The sequence below is a fragment of the Leptodactylus fuscus genome, chromosome 1 (genome assembly GCF_031893055.1).
Source record: "Leptodactylus fuscus isolate aLepFus1 chromosome 1, aLepFus1.hap2, whole genome shotgun sequence".
Taxonomy (NCBI): Eukaryota; Metazoa; Chordata; class Amphibia; order Anura; family Leptodactylidae; genus Leptodactylus; species Leptodactylus fuscus.
Genome location: NC_134265.1, coordinates 94716288 through 94729655, shown reverse-complemented (window position 1 = coordinate 94729655; position 13368 = coordinate 94716288). Strand labels below are relative to the sequence as shown.

General features: G+C 39.2%; 1 protein-coding gene across 1 annotated transcript; it reads right to left on the bottom strand.

Annotated features, from left to right (window-relative positions):
* Positions 1-4658: 4658 nt before the first annotated feature.
* Positions 4659-11526, bottom strand: MTRFR (mitochondrial translation release factor in rescue). The gene is made up of 3 exons (XM_075262470.1): positions 11497-11526; positions 7599-7881; positions 4659-5250 (listed from the first exon to the last, which is right to left on the bottom strand). The coding sequence occupies exons 2-3, from the start codon at positions 7866-7868 to the stop codon at positions 5035-5037; spliced, it is 486 nt and encodes a 161-aa protein (XP_075118571.1). The 5' UTR covers positions 7869-7881; positions 11497-11526; the 3' UTR covers positions 4659-5034.
* Between the last annotated feature and the right edge of the window lie 1842 nt (positions 11527-13368).

The window sequence follows — 13368 nt, the reverse complement described above, 5'->3', positions numbered from 1 at the left end:
CTTGTCAAAAACTCAGCTATGATTTTCTTATTGTAGCTGGGTTATCGGCTTTAAATCTTTAAAACTCTGCAAAATTTTTAATTACGGTACTTGTATTTTCAAAAATGTTCAACTTTTAATTATCTACAAACTTATAAATCATTATGTTTGTGGGAATACCCCTTTAAGGCCAGGGACACATGTTGCATACTCACAGCAGTATAGCTGCTGTGAAACCAATAGGTAACCTTCAACAAATTACAGTATAATTGTATTGGATGGGATTTGGGGCTATTTCACAAACAATTTTTCTTAAAAATAAATAAATAAAAAAGACAGCTCACAGATAGTGGACCTGTTAGGGTTCGTGCACACGGAGTTAACGCGAGCGTATTTTAGCATAATACACGTGTATAGAATACACGTGTAAAAATAACACTCCCATTGACTTCAATGAACTTTTTTACACCTGTAAAAAAAAAAAAAAAACGATGTGAAACACGTCACGTTTTTCACGCGTTTTTTTATACGTGTAACAAATTTCATTGAAGTCAATGGGAGTGTTATTTTTACACGTGTATTATGCTAAAATACGCTCGCGTTAACTCCGTGTGCATGGGCCCTTATAGTCAAAGGAGTCATTCAAACACCTACTTTTTTTTCACTGAACGAGGGTTAGCGAGAAAAAAATTGTTGCATGGACAGTGATTTTTCTTCTAAACATTTAAAGCTAGGGGCTGATGCGCTGTCCGTGTTTCACAGATTCCTTGCTATTTGAAGCTGAAAAACAAACATGACAGTTTTTGTTTGTCTTTTTGTGGTTGACACATGGATCAGACACAGATCAATACCATAATTTCCATAGAATGTACAATGCATTTTTTATAGCCCTCAAAATTGATTATTTGTGTGAACAGCCTTTCAAAAATCCCATCCAAACACTGCAAAAACAAACCTGTAGTGCAAAGAGTGCTGTGGGTTTCAAACACCCAGCATGCTAGTTATGGAAGTTGAAGTTGAAAGCATTTGGGAAACAGGGCTGAAAGCTCCGTCAAAAAACAGTTATTTTTCCGGCAGTTTTTTTTTTTGGCACAGGTGGGTCATCATATGAAAGTCTATGGTGGACATCCTGCAGCATATGCAATACTTGCGTCCTAAGCGTAAGGGTGATGCAACAGTTTTTTTGTAGCATTTTTTGTTTAAAGCAACATGTTAGCTGTATGGCAACAGGAAATCAAAGCTCCATTTATAAACAACTTTTCATAAATGAATAGTACATATAGTGAATATAAGAAACTTTATACTATCTGAAGGATATTATATATTAAGGACATCAACTGTTTTCCTGCTCTTTATCTTCAATCTTTACATCATATTCATCTCTGTATTCAGCCTCAAACATAGAGCTCTATGGAGAAGGGAGGGGGCAGTTGGGTTCTCCTGCCACCTAGTTAATAGTTAATTGATTTAATGCCTCATTCTGTGCAGTAGTAGCCTCTTATCTACAACCTAGAAGCACACAGAGTAAATGCGCGCTCATTTTGGCAAAATACACGTGTAAAAATAAGACTCCCATTGACTTCAATGACACGTGTATTTTCACGTGTATTTTTACATGTGTAAAAAAATTTCATTGAAGTCAATCGGAGTCTTATTTTTACACGTGTATTTTACCAAAATACACACGCGTTTACTCTGTGTGAACAGGCCCTCTGACATTTTTTTACAGGTTTAAAAAAACGCCAAAGTACACGTGTAAAATGTCATTGAAGTCAATGGGAGTCTTATTTTTACACGTGTATTTTGCCAAACTGAGCGAGCATTTACTCCGTGTGAATGGTCCCTTTAACAGATTGAAGAAACAACAATTATTTGTCTTTTCTTTGCCCCCTTCATAGATCAATATTTAGTAAGTAAATGCCTGAAAAATGGATAAGAAAACATATTTATTTAATAAGATATGTTACAGAGTTTCATACATTAGCCTGTGCTACTCATTTATGAAAAGTTGTTTATAACTGGAGGTAGAATTTAAAGGACTCCCTGCAAACAATGTGGCAGATTTATTAATAAAAGCTCCAGCTTGTGCAGGAAACGAGTACAATATTGTATTTGTATACAATAGTATTTATGGAGAACAATATTCTAGCAGAAAAAAAACAACCCTTTAGGGACCACTTATTAAAAACATTGCCAGGTTATTATGATGAGAAGGTGTTGCTTTTAGTTTTGATACATTGTGATATTTTTTTCAAGAGGTCTATAATTATTATTGGCATTATCTATTTTTTTTATAGGTTTGTATCATTGACCTATGCATCTGCATGTAAACGCTTTACGAACCAATCAACATGCATGTGTTCCTTAACCTAACAGAGGGCACGAAAATTTTTCTAAAGGTAGATTTACATATCTATCTTATGGTTATTATTGCATATTCACATTAGGCTGTGTCAGTGAAAAAAAAAAAACAACAAAACAATGAAGTCTAACAATTTGCATCTTTGTATGTATTTATTACTTGATGTAATAAAGCTTATTTTCACTAAGGGTGTGAATGGTATACACTTATTTTATACACATTTCAGTTTGTATACAACAGAATACAGTATATGTGCCCCAAGAAATCAAATTGCTAGAATATAAATTGTTTTGCAGATCTTTTTTTTTTTTTTTTTTAAATTTACCCCTTACTATATCATGAGTGTAACAGTATCCCTGCTGCTCACTGTAGGACCTTTTCAGGTGCTAAAGCTTATCTACTGATTGTCCAGGTTAGGCTAAGTTCACACGTGAAAAAAGCTAGCTGATTTTGTCACTGATTTTTAAGCCTCGCTTTTTTTGGACGCTGTTTTTTGCATTGGACGCTGTTTTTGACGCTTTTTCGGTCGCTGTTTTTTTGAAGCTTTTTTTTTCCCCAGCCCATTTTTTAACTAGCCAGCCCACTGGGCATGGCCAAAACCAACCCCTTTTTGTCTGTAGGCGCCATTTTAGCACACATCTCCAACTGAGCAGAGCTCACTGCTACTTCATAGCAAGCTGCTATCTTTGATATCAAAAATGCTGCTGTATCCAGATGTGCTGTGCTGTGATGAGTACTGTCACAAAATGGCTGCAGGAAGCAGCCAACACCCATGGCCACTCCTCTGGGATGTCACTTCCAAAAGTGTGATAAAAAACAGCTAGCTGTTTCAGTCGCTGTTTTTGCCAAAACAGCTGCAAAAAAAAGCGACCAAAAACCGCTAGCTGTTTTTTCAGCGCCCAATAGACTCCAATTCATTTTTTCAGGCGGAAAACGCCTGAAGAAAGGTCATGTCGCTTCTTTTTCTGCTAGTAAAAAAAGCTAGCAATAAAAAAAGCTAGCAGAAAAAAAAAAGCTAGCAATTCACATAGGGCTCCATTTTATGGAGGCTGATTTGGCCGCGAAATCAGCTGTCAAAATCAGCGTCCATGTCCCCGTGTGAACTAGCCCTTAGGCTAAGGGGGCATTCACACGGAGTAACGCCGGGCGTGTATCACAGCCGTACACGCCAGTGCTACGGCAGGCTGCCGAACACTTCCCATTCACTTCAATGGGAGCGCTTGTAACTCAGCGCTGAAAAAAAAGTCTCCCATTGATTTCAATGGGTTCCTTTTTCTGCTAGCAAAAAGAAAAAATTCAGCGCCATTTTCCTCCGTGTGAATGCACCCTAAGGCAAAGGCCCCATGTTGTGAAAATGCTGCATATGTGTTGCAGATTTTGCTGCGTGTTTTTGACCCAAAGTCAGGAGTAGCTTGAAAAGGAATACAAAATATACAGTAAGATCTTAGATATTTCACTTCTGCTAAATCCACTTCTGGCTTTGTCTCATAAAAAAACAGCAAAATCTGAAGAAAAAAAAAAGCTGCATTTCCGCAACGTGGAGGCCTCAGCTTAGTAGATGATGTGTGCTGTGCATTACTTTTGCTGTTAACACACTTCTGTCTTTCCTATAAGATGCTGCTTGATCTGCCTGAGAAAACATTGTAGAACTGCTGGTACACATAAGATTTGGATTTACCACAATGCAGGGGATCATTCGTCTATGTTATATGGCCAGTCAAAAAAAAACCCAACTCCCTGGGGCTTTGCGCAAAGTGGCAAATGACCGAATTTGGTTCTTCACAGTATATGCTTTTACTTTTAGCCAACCCCATCCACAGACAAACTTTCCAACCTAACCGATCAAATTGCCCTAGACAGAAGTCTGCAGCTGACACAGAGGGAGGGAGGGAGGACACGCAAAGAAATTTTTTAGAAAGGAAAGCCTGTCCACAATGCAGTTTTTACTGCAAAGTGGGCATGGAATCCACTTTGCATTTACTGTAAAACACCATGATTTTTCCCGCTGCAGAAAATCGTGACGTTTCCGGCCCGTGTGGCCCCAGCCTAACTGACAACTGGGAGTTATTCAGCTTTTCAGTAGGATATCCCTCCACATTCTGACACTGTCAGCACTAAATGAACAATATCGGAGTTGGAATATGCGCTTTTATCTAGGGGAGCAGTAAAACCTAGTTTGCAAATTGAACAAAGCATTTTTTCTGTCATTCCCCCATGCATTACAATGAGATCCTGACAGCTAGGTACAAAACACAAACATTGGAAGATATTACACATATCTTAAAAACATATATAAAGTGGAAGAAAATAGAATGCATTGGAATTTTCAATAAATATTTAATAAAGCAAAAATGTCATCATGTTTTAGAAAAGACCCTGCCCAACAATATGTTGGTCACTAGAATGCTTCAGCAGTAAGGCTAGGTTCACACTTGTGCCGGGGAACCTGAATGAGGAAGAGCCCATCCACTAAAACAGCGGTTATGTAAGGACCCCATAGACTTTTCTCTCCGCTAGTTTTTGGTGGAATCTGTAACACAGACGTTAACCTTGCCTAATGAGTTTTAATATTATCTGTTCTTCTATATATATATTAGAGATTAGAGACACAAAGAAGAGACCTGAAACTCTTTATAATTTACTGAGTCACCTATTAAAAAGGTGTTAAACAGATACAAATATTTTAGAACAAATTATTCCTTCATTTCTAAGTTTTGCATCTCCTTGAAAAGTTTTTTCTTTTCCAAATTCTCTTTGGCTTTCTTCCTTTTCTCTTGTTTTTTCCTTTCTGCCTCTTCCTTTTGCTTGAAGATATCACTGCCCTCTCCTTTATAGAAAAGGTCAACTTTTTCTTGAAGTATTCGTCTAGCTCTTAGCCTATTCACCTCCATGGATCTTGTTTGGTGACACTAGAGAAAAAAAAACAGAAATCCAATGAAATATTTCTTTGGCTGAAGCCATATGGGAACGCAGCTTTTTTTGTTGCAGATTTTGCTTTGGTTTTTTGAGCCAAAGCCAAGAATGGTTACAAAAAGAATGGGAAATATCTAGGAAGCTTCTTATACTTCTACCTTCTGTTCAATCCACTCCTGGCTCCACTCATACAATAGCCACTACAATGACATAAAACTATATCCCTATGACTTTGCCCCTGTGCCTTTATTTGATTTTCCATGTCGTATGTCCGTCTGCAAGCAGGGCTTCTAAGGGAGAATGGGTCTGTAATATAGTATTGAATTGTTTTTTAATTTTTTGATTGTTTTCTAAATGGTAAATAAAAAAAACAACGTTTTCCTCCCAATAAAGTTTAAGGCATGAAATGTACATTATAGATAAACACAATCTGAATCCATAATACAGTCTTGTGCAGGAGGCTTTTTTCACATTAATCTCAATCTAATATTCCTTAAAACCTTTAGCTATAAGTAGTCATCCAGCTACATGGACGGAAGCCACGTGCAGTCCATGTTTCCCCTGGACCCTATTAAGATAACAAAAGCCAATAAACTGAGCCACAAAAATGAACAAGAATAGAATCTGGTACATATTTTGCATCTATACTGATCTTTGAAAACCAGAAGGAATAATGCTTGCATATTATGTGAAGTCATTCGACAATCAGTACAGTTAAAGGGGCTGTCCAGTTCTATATTAAATTTATGACCTATCCTCAAGTTCAATCCCATTAATCTAAATTTGGTATAATATGTTTTTGGGTTTTGTTAATTTTCTTTTTTTTCAATGTGTCCCCATAAGGACATAATAGACCTTTGGGGACTTCTAGTCCAAAAAAATTTTTTGGGGGGTGAATGAGGCTGATTTTGCCTGTAATTGGGGCTGGTACATTTAGCCCCAGTTGCAGAAGGAATGCAGCCTCCTGCCCATAACTATAGAGCTAATCTAGGTCCTGTAGGACCCAGTCCCTCTATCAGATTCTGATCCTGGCGGATCATGTGACCGCCAGATCAGAGGGGAGCCGCATCATGGCGCTCATTGGGCGGTCTAATTGGTGGCCCAGAAGTAGTTAAAATCTATCTACCTATACAAAAGATATGGTTCCTGGAAGATCATATGTGAACTAACTTTGTTTCTCCAAGTGGGTAGTAAATCTTTTTTTACAACAGTGGAGAATCAGAGCTAGTTCACATATAATCTTCCAGGGGCCCTATCTTTTGAATGACTGAATGGATTTTAAAAAGAAAGACACAAAATTGATCAGGGGAACAGCAAGACTCAAAATATGTATGCTTATTTAGTATTTTATACTTGATGACAGATCCTTTTAATGCATCAGGGGGATCTGACACCCAAGTGTCTTATTTCCTCCCACTGAAAAAACACAGACACCTCTCCCCTTGCAAGCCCACTTCAGTGAACTAGAAGTTCACAGGATGGAATCCGTCAAGGTCTCTATGTGTAACACAGTTGAACGTCTAGATACTACTTGGTCCTTGCAAGATGCCACAAGGTCGTCTAGAGGATGTTTTAAGTGTAAATAGAGACTTTTTATTATATGCTCCCCCACCCCACCTGCGTATCCATTCCCCTGTCCTGTGTTTCAGTATACTTTATTTGTACTTCAGTTTTCATATTGTCTACCTTTTTATTTTTATGTAAGTTTTAAAAATTCAATAAAGACAATTATAAAAAAAAAAATGTTTTGCTTGTTTTTAAAAGTTGGCACGCAGTTGTACAATATGCAATCCTATGGACCTATTCATGCATCCATTTTTTGATAATTTTTTTCACAGGCCATATAAAAGGTTAATCAAAAAATATATCCTATGAAGGATCAGTAAAAATGGTGCCACGTCGATGCAAATCAGCCATCGAGTTTTTCAAGGCTGATTTGTACCATGGACTTATGTATAAGGCATAAGTATGCAATGGCATGCAAGCCTGAATTCACACTAGTATTCTGGTTTCTGTTTATTAAGAAATACATATTACTGTGTGACAGATCCACAATGTCAGCAAAGGACCCCAATAGTGTTCAGTACTGTTCTGTTGTCAGAAATGCCCAATTACTGTGCTATACTTACTGTCAAAAATATCAGAAAGTCGGCTGGAACCCTACCTAGAGATGTAGAGTGCAAATGTGAGCAGTCTTAAAAGTGCACTGGAGCACTGTCACAAAGATGTTGCACCTAAAGAATACCGTGATTTCTAATACTTTAGGAAACACACAACTAGCATCTAGACATTGCAGACAAATTGTCTGTATGAGAGGTCTTGTTCACATTTACTGTTGCCATACCTTAACTACAATACCAGAAGGAATATGCTTTAATACCACACAGTTATTGGTTTTGTTTATAGCCTGTCCTCCTGGGCCATGTCCTCGGACAAACTGTTCCTCCAAGTCCGTCTCATTCAGTTCTAGTAAATCAGATGATGTATCTTTTGTCAGCACTCTCTGGGTTAATATCCCCACAGTCCATGGTTTTAAGAATTGGAGCTGCTTCCCAGGAATCCATGGTTTCCAAGACAGCAGTTTAGACAAACAAAAGATGACAGACGAAGACATGGATTGGGAACATCTGTACAATAAGAGACGAATACTATTAATAATACATATGCATACATGCTTCAATGACCCTATTATAAGCATGCTTACATTATTAACATCTTACAGGCCAAGCCCTTTCAGGAAAAAAGGTGTCTTCTAACTCCTCGCTTTCTAATGAGGTTTGTTTTTTTCTTATTTTGGCAATGCTATCATTATTGTGGTGTAGATTAGAAAAATAGTGCAACTTTAACTGTCAAATATGTTGGAATTAGAGATGAGCGAGTAGTGTTCGATCGAGTAAGGTATTTGATCGAATACTACGGTATTCAAAATGCTCGTTCTCGATTGAATACTACTCACTATTCGCAGTACAAATTTGATTCAGAACCAGCATTGATTGGCCGAATGCTATACAGTTTTCTGCAGGAGGGATGCTGGGGATTGCTACTCAATACTATCCTGCGGGTCTATTATTCTCCCCGCGCCATGTCCTACTCCTTCCACTTTGCTTTTACTCGTCCTGCAGAACCAGCATTGATTGGCCGAATGCTATACACTGTACCGCATTCGTACCGCACTATGATCCTTTATGCCAGAAAACAAATGTCCCCATAATAATAATGTGTCCCCATAATCATACAGATCTACTGTACAGGGTTAATGGCGTGTCAGCAGGCGCAAGGTACTGCTTTTGCTTTTACACGATAGTTCCCGGTGCTGACTGCCCAAGTACCGCACTCTCCTTCGCTCCTCCTCAACACTCTTCTCCTGCTACTCTCGGCCTTGGTGATTCCCATTTGTCGAATTTTGGTTTCCCCTGAAACGATCATTTTATTCCCATAGACTATAATGGGATTCAACATTCGATCGAGTAGTTGAATATTGAGGACTACTTGAATCGAATATTCGAATCTGGAGTATTTAACTACTCGCTCATCTCTAGTTGGAATCTGTGATGGAGGTGACGATCATGTGACTTCACTGAACAGTCCAGTCATATAAAACAGTTACTCCTGGTAACTATGATGCTTAGTGTGATGGATAGAAAACAAAGGTATCCCTCTTCATTTAGTTTCCCCATGATTATTACCATTACCTCATCTAGATGTATGTCTAGATGCCTTACGGCCCCATTAAGATCAATTTTTTTTTTCTGTCAATGTAGTGGAACTAATTAGCAGATCCTTTTTTTTGTATTAAAACATTCATAGGACAGACAGGAAAACTGTAATCTATATGGACTCCTTGGGTATGTTCACACAGCGGAAACCTTTTCCGCACGACTATCCGCAATGGGTTGCCAATGCAGTGCATCGGCATCTCTCTCCTGATCTTAGGCCTGAATGAATCGGCCTAATCAGGAAGGAGTTTCGAGCCGCAGCTGACTCAGCCACGGACTCTGCGGGAAGATAGGGCATGTCGCTTCTTTTTCCTGCTAGTTGAAAAAAATCACTAGCGGGGAAAAAAATCAAGGGACTCCCATTGAAATGAATGGGAGACATTTTTGCAGGCGGATTCCGCGTCAAAATCCGCCTGCAAATAAAACTCTGTGTGAACATACCCTTAGTGTATGTTCACACAGGGGAATTTGGCATTGAAATTGACACTGAATTTGTCAAGCAGAAAATTTCTGCTTCAGTGATTTGAAATGGATTCTGCTTGACAAAAACCGATGAGGATTTTGACGCTGAATTTGAAACTGATTTTGAAGTGGAATTTGGTAGAGAGAGAAACTATATTTTGCCTTTATTAAGCAAGCACAAATTCCACTAGCAGATTTTGACAAATTCTGCATCTAATTTCGTGCCGATGGAAAAAGTATGTTTTCCGCCCCCCATTCATTTCAATGGGAGTTCTCAGGTGTAGCTGTCTGAAGAACAAGCAGGATGCTTACTTTTCTGCTAGCAGAAAAATTCTGCTACTGCCTTCCATCGAATTTAAGGCTTCTTGCAAATATCAGATTTTGCTGCGGTTTTCTTGAGCCAAAACCAAAAATGGTTACAAAATGAATGGAAATATATGGGAAGTTCTTATACTTCTACCTTCTGCACAACACACTCCTGGCTTTGGCTCAAAAACTGCAATAAAACCTGCAACAAAAAATGATGCGTTTCCACAACATGGGGCATTAGCCTATGGCTCCACATTGCGGTTCCTCCCCGCTCACACTGTACAGTGCGATAGGCGCTGCTGTGGAGAAGGACGTACCTGACTGACTGTCAGAAACGCCCTTCTGACTGTAAAGCGCTACGGAACCGGAACCGATAGCTCTTTACCCGGGGTACAGATCAGGAAAGCAGACAATGCACTGAATTCAGTGCACAGTCGGCTTTCCAGCAGTATATAGAACTGCCTGTGCCCCGGACCATGAAAGGTCCTCTTTAACTGCAGTTTTTTTGCTGTTTCATCTCTGATAAAAAAAAAATAAAATTATATAGAGAGTGATAATAAACGTGGATTATTTTAATAAAAAGAAACAGACATTCCCCAAAATGGTATAATTAAAAAGTACACCTGACCATGCAAAAAAAAAGCGCCCCATGCATCTTTGTACTCAGAAATATAAGAATATAGTGACTATATATGTCGACTGTAATATAATTTTTTTTGCGAAGTTTTAGATCTTTAAGAGGTAAAAATGTAATTCAAACTATATACATTTAAAGGGATCCTATCATTCAGAAGATATTTTTTCTCCCTAACACGTCGGAATAGCCTTAAGAAAGGCTATTTGTCTCCTACCTTTAGATGACTTCTCCGTGCCACCGTTCCCTAGAAATACTGCTTTTCGACAGTATGCAAATTAGTCCTCTCGCAGCACTGGGGGCGTCCCCAATGCTGCCAGAGAACTCTCCAGCGATGCCTCCATCTTCTTCAGAAACATCCTCTTCCCGTGTCTTCTTCCGGTGTAGGCGGTGAAACTTGTAGGCCACAGTAAGTAAGCAGCCATTTTATTGTGGCCTGTGGGTCGGTATTTCTATGGAACGGCGGTGCGCAGAAGACATCTAAAGGTAGGAGACGAATAGCCTTTCTTAAGGCTATTCTGACATGTTAGGGAGAAAAAATACCTTCTGAATAATAGGATCCCTTTAATATCCCTGTATTGAATTGTATTGAAACATAACATACAGGTGACATGTAATTTTGGCTGCAGAGTCAATGCTGTAAAAACAAAGGCCGTAAGAAAGTCGCACAAGTGCACAGTTCCACCCCATTTGGAATTTATTTCCAGCTTTTAAGTACAGTGTACAGAATAACAAATGGGGTCTGTCAGTTTTATACTGAAATTTGTGGACTCTCTCTGCCAATTTTAGGTTGAATACATGGCGATTCCACGCAGATGTGAACCTAGCCATAGTTGGCCATTCTCTCCACTAGTTTTATGCCAATCAATCTAGCAGAACTTTTGCAATAAAGAATGAATGCAGCCATGTGTTTAGCCCAGCACCATACTGCTTATATGTCTCCCCTTCCTGCAGGCTGAACCTGATGGAGAGGACACTGGACTGACCATGGACAATAACCAACAAAGCACAGTAGAATTAAACATGTACAACATAACAAAAAAAAAAAGCCATTTCTGTAGAAAAGTGACCGGAACAACCTTACAGAACAAACTGTCCTGCAGAAAACAACATGTACATACCACATTGAGAAGAGTCTGACGGCGCATGCGCGAACATACGTCATCCACTCGAATCTCTCGCTTTCACGGGGTAAAGAATGACACGGGTTATAGAGTAGAAACGCATCTCCTAGCGGCCATCTTATCGAGGACCAAATTGCATCGAGCTCTACGCAATGTAACTTCACAAAATGGCTCCGACAATGACGACATGTGTATACCTAAACTATCGCTCTGTAACAACGCACTGTAATTTGTTGTCAATGCGGGGATATTGAAAATATGTATCTGTTGTTTTATCGAAAACCCAAAGGTCCGACCAAGCCACTGACTACAGGGGACTGGGTAAAAAACAAAACGGGATACCAACAGATTATTGTGCGGAGATTCAGAAAGTGTAGTCAGGAAATGTTCTGATGCTTTGATATCTGAAAGCCTTGTCTAGCTAGAAAGATAATGTAACAGATACAGAGTGACACTGGCTCAGCCATTCACAGGGGGATTCACAAGTTTGTGGGGGAAATGGGAGGGGCATTTAAAGGGGCGTGGTCACATAAAATACATTCAGGCCTCGTGTATTGGATCCGTGATACTGTTAAATAAAATAAACAATCGTGCCATTTTTTTGTTCTCACCATTTAGGGATCGTTCACACTACTGCAGGTGACCGTCAGTAGTGTCCGTTGCTATTGTCTGTTATAAGATTTTAGCAGATTCGGTACAAATCAACTAAAAATATCATCATTTTCAATGGGATTTTATCTGGTGACCGTTAGTGTCTGTTCACACTAAATCCATCACATGTCTGTTATTTATCACAGACAAAAAATCCTGCATGCAGGACTTTTGTGTCTATAAAAAATAACGGTTTCATGATGGACATCAAGTGTCTGTTATTTTTTAACATTAAAGTCTAAACAAATGAGTGTCCGTTATACTGTCTGTTATTACTGTCCAGTTTTTTCTGCGCATGCTCAGAAAGCAGAAACAAAAAAAAAAGTATAAAAACAGACAGTATAAAAATGGACAATAACAGGTATGAATTTATGCTAATGTGTACGTTTTTGTAATTTATTGCATAAGAAAAGACACAATAACATCAGTTAGTGTCCGTTAAAGGGGCTCTATCACCTAATTTCAATAATATGCAATAGACCTATTGCTGAATAGCCTTTAAGAGGGCTATTCCAGCCCCGCTACTCATTTAATAAAAGACACCCCCCCACACACCTGTTGTTAAGTTTAAGCTAAAAAACGTATACTTACCATGCACGGTGGGCGTTTCGTGCACTCCTCCACGTCATCCATCGTTGACGCCCTCCTCTGGCTTCTTCTCCGTGAGACGTTCTCCTTCTTTTGCGATGTTCCTAAGTTCACTACACAAAAATTATTATTATTATTATTAATTTATATAGCACCATTAATTCCATGATGCTTTACATTTGGGGGTTACATACAGTACACAGAATATACAGGCAGATATAAAACTAACAGTGACCGACTGGCACAGTGGGGTAGAGGGCCCTGCCCGTGAAGGCTTACAATCTATGAGGGAAGGGGGTAGAGACAGAAGGAGAGGGGGAGACTGTACAGATGGCAGTGAGGTGATAGTGTTATTGGAGGTTGTAGGCCTTCCTGAATAGGTGAGTCTTCAGGGCCTTCATGAAGCCTGTGATTGTGGGGGTCAGTCTTATGTGTCTTGGTAAGGAGTTCCAGAGTATGGGGGATGCATGAGAGAAATCTTGGAGACGGTTGTGTGAGGAGCGGATGAGAGCAGAGCGGAATAGGAGGACATTGGAGGATCTGAAGTTACATGTGGGCCGGTAGCGGGAGATTAGGTTAGAGATATTTGGAGGGGACAGGTTGTGGATGGCTTTGTATGTTAATGGAAAT